Source organism: Salarias fasciatus, chromosome 16, assembly GCF_902148845.1.
Source record: "Salarias fasciatus chromosome 16, fSalaFa1.1, whole genome shotgun sequence".
Classification (NCBI taxonomy): Eukaryota; Metazoa; Chordata; class Actinopteri; order Blenniiformes; family Blenniidae; genus Salarias; species Salarias fasciatus.
Window position 1 is genome coordinate 1,339,120 of NC_043760.1, and position 5,885 is coordinate 1,345,004.

General features: G+C 49.9%; 1 protein-coding gene across 1 annotated transcript; it reads right to left on the reverse strand.

Annotated features, from left to right (window-relative positions):
- Positions 1–376: 376 nt before the first annotated feature.
- Positions 377–5,310, reverse strand: hpxa (hemopexin a). The gene is made up of 9 exons (XM_030112126.1): positions 5,166–5,310; positions 5,012–5,089; positions 4,752–4,909; positions 4,253–4,406; positions 3,952–4,164; positions 1,982–2,077; positions 1,601–1,728; positions 1,367–1,514; positions 377–597 (listed from the first exon to the last, which is right to left on the reverse strand). Exons 1-9 carry the CDS (start codon positions 5,308–5,310, stop codon positions 377–379), a joined length of 1,341 nt encoding a protein of 446 aa, XP_029967986.1.
- Positions 5,311–5,885: the final 575 nt, after the last annotated feature.

Sequence of the window (5,885 nt, forward strand, 5' to 3'; positions counted from 1 at the left end):
TGCCCAGATGGTTTAACTTGCTGTTCTCCTGTGTATGAAAAACGGCAGTATTCTACTGATGGAATAAGTTTGATGTGCAGTTTTATTACATTACATTCTTGTTTTTTCAGCATCACATTCTGAGTTGCGTCATTCTTTAAACACATAAAACACCGGAGAGAAAGTTGTTCCACCTTCTGATGCTTGTTGTCGGTTTTCTTTAATCACAACAACACTGTACAAAATGAACCACAGAGAAAACATGGAGCTTTGCTCCTGGACCGTCGGTCTGCAGCTGACAGGAGAAGCACTGAACACAGTGTTGTTTTCTTGTGCGGCTCCTCCGGCCCAGTGTGTGTGTGTGTGTTTCCATGTTTGGCTGTGTTGTGTGTCAGTCTCAGTGGTCACAGCCGAACAGCTCCAGCGACACCTGGTGCCGCTCGGGCACCGCCCTGCTGAACAGCAGCTTCAGGGTGTCGAAGTGGTAGAAGTGGTTTCCTTTGACCAGCGTCACTCCTCTCGGGCCGCACATGGCGGCGTCGCTGGGGAACATGATACTCCGCTCGTTGGTGGCGTTGCGTTCGCTGGCTGCCATGTCCACGTCATACATTAACTGACCTGCAGAGACAAACACATCCGGAGGAGGACAGCGAAGGAAACTGCATGAGTGACGCTGCTGCTTCATATTCAACCCGACTGCAGAGGAGCGAGAGGCAGCCAGCCTGCAGCCGCTGCTCCACGCTCACCTGCTGCCGCTTCCTTCTGTATTTTAATCTTCACTATTTAACTGACATTTTGTACTGCAGTGGCCACAGAGCTTCCTTCTGTCAGCTCTCATGACAGTACAGCCATTCCCACTGAAACACTGAAAAACATTCAATCTTCTGTCCCAAGCCAACTCTACAATCTGAAATCAGATTGAACAAAACCCAGATGAATTGTACACAACAAACTCATCCAGATGTAAGAAACAAACAGACCAAAGCTGATAAAAAACACACTTCTGAGTAAAGTACAGGATCACTGCATTTCCGTGCCCTACTGATGAAGTGAGGGGAGCCTGTCCGTTAACGTCACTGAGTCCTGACTTCTGGACCAAACTCACAACAGGCTGCAGTTTAAGACCAGAAGGAGCCACACTTCCCAAAGACAATCTGATTTGCAGACAAAATATGGGATCAGAAGGCTTGGTTGTGTTTAAAAGAGATTTTTTTGTCTGGAAATACTTTTGCTTTAGCTCTAAATTCAATCTTATGTGTTTAGTGCGAATGCCTGTAATGTTGAATCCGACCAGCAGAGGGCAGTGGGGAACCTTTAGGGAATTCCATTCTATTCTGCTCTGCTGAGATTTGAGGCTGAGGCCATTCCTCGGACGGCGGCCGGCTACCTTTGACGACGTGCACGTGCTGATGCTCGTCGCAGCTGAAGGCGCTGTCGATGGGGCCCTCGATGCCCAGCTCCTCCTTCACTGTCTTGGGGTATCCGTCCAGGAGGGTGTGGTTCTCACCAACCCTGTACGCAAAGACGTGCTCGTCCTACAGAGGAGACCCAGACGATGATTTAACAACCAAACGCCACCTCAGGAAAGGTGAGGGATGGATTGAAGTGCGCCTTGCTTCACCTTGACCAGGTACAGGTCGTCCTTGAAGGTGAAGGCGGCGTCCACGTCGCTCTTCACCTCCTTGAAGGTCAGCTCGATGGGCTCCACCTTCAGGGTGTCGTTCACTTCTTTCTTGATAACATAGGAGCCTGTAAAAGATTTTCAACGAGTAAGAAAAGTCTGAAAGGCCATGAAACTGAAAGAAACCATCAGGAACTTTCTATGATCTGCACATAAATGGACCTCATGCACCCAGAACTCAGCCACCAATTCCTGTTTTCACTTGAAATCTTGCTGTAAAGTGAGAAGTACGGTAAATAAACTTGGATTCAATAAGGTGTTTTATTCTAAACAGGCCTCCAAAACCTCCTGGAACCGTCAGTGCACAGATAAAGGACTGACCTCTGAAGGCGAACATGTCTCCCTCGTTATCGGCGGTGATGGCGTCCAGGTGAGCGCGGCTGCAGCGCTCCCTCTCCACGTGGTCGCTGTCGTCACCTGAACACAAAGCAGCACCAAGCTCAGGGAAGTTTCCTAAAAAAGGTCACCTTGGTCCTCAGACTGAGGCTCTGCTGCAGTCAGCCCACTTTCACCAGTAAATAACAGCTCAGACAAACACAGTTCTCATTCACTGAAATTAGAATTAGCAGACTGTACTGACAGTTAGCTTCAGAATCAGCCCACAGTTACTATATCACTGTGTTCCTGTTTATCGTCCCCACAATGCATTAGTAGCCTTCAAGAAGTGTTATCTGCTCGTTAAAACAGCTTCCTGCTGTTGAACTCAGGTGTTTTGTGACTGATTCTTCTCGTCGTCACTTCTGATTTCCTGCTAGCATCATGATTGTACTTCATCTCCTGTCTGTGTCAGACTCCTCTCAAACATTTAAACCACGTGTGTGTGTATGTGTGTGTGTGTGTGTGTGTGTGTGTGTGTGTGGGGGGGGGGGGGGGGGGGGGGGGGGATGCCACCAACAAAGTGGAGAAACCACCATCCATGCATCTTCAACCGCTTATCCAGGACCGGGTCGCGGGGCAGCAGTCTAAGCAGGGATGCCCAGACTTCCTGTCCCCAGACTTCCTGTCCCCAGACTTCCTGTCCCCAGACTCTTTCTCCAGCCCTTCCTGGCGTTCCAAGGCCAGCCCAGAGACATAGTCTCTCCAGCGTGTCCTGGGTCTTCCCCAGGGCCTCCTCCTGATGGGACATGTCCAGAACTCCTCCCCAGGGAGGCGTCCAGGAGGTTCCAACCAAGCGCCAACCTCCGCTCATAAAACATGAAGGTAATGCGGAAGTGCAAAAAAGCTGTAATTCTGGAGAAATTCCAGCAGGGGGCGATGATGCTGATTTCAAAAAGAGCCCCGGTATCATTGGAACCCATTCAAAAATGCCGATTTTCAGAGTGAAAATAAACACATAAAGCGCCTGGTTTCAGAACATGTTTTGGTCTCTGTCACCAGTTTCTACAACCTGCTGCTTCACCAGACTCTGATTTTCACATAAATCATCTGTTGATTTTATATTAAGAGTTAAAGTTCAGCATAAATCGTCCTATCACAGCGCCTCCTCTGTCCCCGTGATGCGGTCACGTGACGGGCGGGACCAATCACATTTACATCCGGTTTCAAATACTCAATGTGGAGACGTCCTGCTGGACTCAGTAAAGTCTTCAGAACGGCGGTTGGGAACTCTGTGGGTGACGTCACGAAAGGTCTGTCCATTTATTTACGGTTTATGGTTCCAACCTAAACAGGAGCTGAGCCTCCTCAGCTGCTCCTCTCCATGTGGAAGAGTAGCGGCTCTACTCCGACCTCCTCCCTGGAGGAAGCTCATTTCAGCCGCTCCTATCCGGATCTTGTCCTTCTGGTCCTGACCCAGACTCAGGACCAGAGGTGAGGGTAGAATGTAGACTGACCGGTTAAATCCAGAGCTTATCCTTTCAGCTCCTTCTCCGCCGTGACAGACCGATACGACCGCATCACTGCCACAATCCGCCTGTCAGCCTCACCTTCATCCAACCCCCCATTAAAAAAACCCTGAGATACTTGAACTCTTCTACTTGGACCAGAGTCTCTCTGTGGACCTGGAGAGGACAGACCACCTTCTTCTGGTCCAGGACCAGGGCCTTGGATTTGGAGGTGCTGATCCTCATCCCTGTCACTTCATACTTGGCTGCAAACTGCCCCAGTGCATGCTGGTCCAGGTTTGAGTCCTCTGGTGGACTCAGCCCCCCCCCCCACCCGAGGGAGCCGTAGAGGCCGGATGCAGAGTGGATTGGGCGGCGGCCGGTGGCGACCCGAACCGCAGACACAGAGAGAAGAAACTAAAACAGGGTGGAAGTGAGGAGTTGGAAGAGAAGGAAATGCAGACTGACTGAACTTGGAGCATCTCATGAAGAAGTCGCGGGCCTCTTTGGGGTATCTGCCGTGCACCTCGCCCGTCTTGGGGTCGAACTTGGAGAAGTTGTGTCCGTGGAAGCAGTAGTAGTGCTCCATGAAGCGGAACGCCGACGTGCAGTTGGGCATGGACGTGAACTCCTTCATCTCTACTGCCTTCGTTTTGAAGTTGAAGTGGAAGATCTCATCTCCTGTAAAAGAAAAGCCCAGAGCGACCAAACGCCGTGAGCCTCGGAGTCCCTCCAGAAAGCGCCTGCTCAGCGTGTTCAGCTGCTTCACCCTTGAAGAAGATGACAGAGTCTTCCTCGCACTCGGGCTTGGGACACTCCACGGCGGCATCCAGGTGGTCGGGGATTCCAGGGTAGACCTCAGAGATGTTTTTGGGATAACCACCTTCCAGCTTGTGTTGGTAGTAGCTGAAGATTTGGGTGTCCTGCAGTAAAGAAGCAGAGGATGAAACCCGCAGTGGCCCTTCCTCACCGAGACCCACCGGAGCCTCAAACTGCAGCTCATCCCGTCAAACATCAGGCCCGCTGGAAGAAAACATTGATTTTTATGATCTAATATCTTAAAGACAGCAGAGAGAACACAGCCCTGAGGCCGGAGCGGAGACATCGGTGACGCTGCCATGAAAGCTAGCTAACTAGCATTAGCCTCAAAGCCACGCTGTCAGGGGGAGAGTTGGTGAAAACATGCAGAATCCAGCAGCTACAGGAGAACGTTCTGGAACAGTTCACTGGACTTCACACCAGAAGGTTTAATTAACACAGAAAAGTACCAGGAAGAAGATGATGTTGTTGTGCTCGGTGGGGTGATCCTCGTAGTGCAGGCGGAACGCGGCGTCCACGTGGCCCAAGTGCTGGTGCTCGTCCAGCTCGGTGAACGTCTCGTTGGCCCGCTCCGCCGCGCCGTGGAAGCCCTTGAAGAGGAACCCGGCTGAGCGAGGAGACAGGACGCCGGCGTCAGTCCTCTCAGACTCGCTGCAGGCAGACGGGCTGAGCGGCCATGTTGGAATTCCTGCTCTGAGTCGGTACTTACAGTGGAAAAAGTAGGGGATTCCATCCTCGTTCACAGTAACGGCGTCCATCTCGATGCCTTGACAGCGGTCAGGAACTGCTGCAGGCGAACGCCACTTCGTTAGGAGCTTCTGATTATCTGTGTCTCGTTTCAGTGCTCGATTCAATCAGCTCACCTGATGAATGATTGTCTGCATGTCCATGTTCATGTCCGTGTTCGTGTCCGTGTTCATGTCCGTGTTCATGTCCGTGTTCATGTCCGTGTTCGACCGCAGTGCTGGTCAAAGAGAACAGCTGATCAGTCGAAAAATCTTTAGTCATTCGGGTCACATTGTCTGAAATAATACACAGCAAAGTGAGAAGTTTTGCTCATGAAAATACATGATTATTGAGATATTCAGATTATTCAAAGCATCAACTGAAGTGGCACCATTATGTGAGAAAGTAATAGGATAGTCCCTCCTGGTGGAGCAATATCAGAATTCAGCTCCAAAAATGTTTGTTTTTAAATGAAATAATTCACAATTTGTGTTTGAATGATTCCTTCACAAAAATGAAAGAATTTCTAAACCAGGATGTTAAATAGTTTTGACTTTACTGATGACTAGATTCACTAATAAATAGTATGGTTCGTTTGTTCTGATCTTATTTTCCCTAATATGCTGCAGTTTTTAATGTAAGTCATACAAAACCTGCTTCACAAACCTTAATAACAAAAATGCTGTCAAACGTGCACGCCTGGATTTACCAAAGCACCGCATTCATGGAGAGCCAGATGGAAAGCACTACAGTACGACAGCAGAGCCCTTGATTTGACCGGATCCTGTTTCTGCAGGTCCAGGTAGGAAACGAAGAGCCTCTTCCGGCCGGGTGGGAATCGTTCTGGAATACTTACT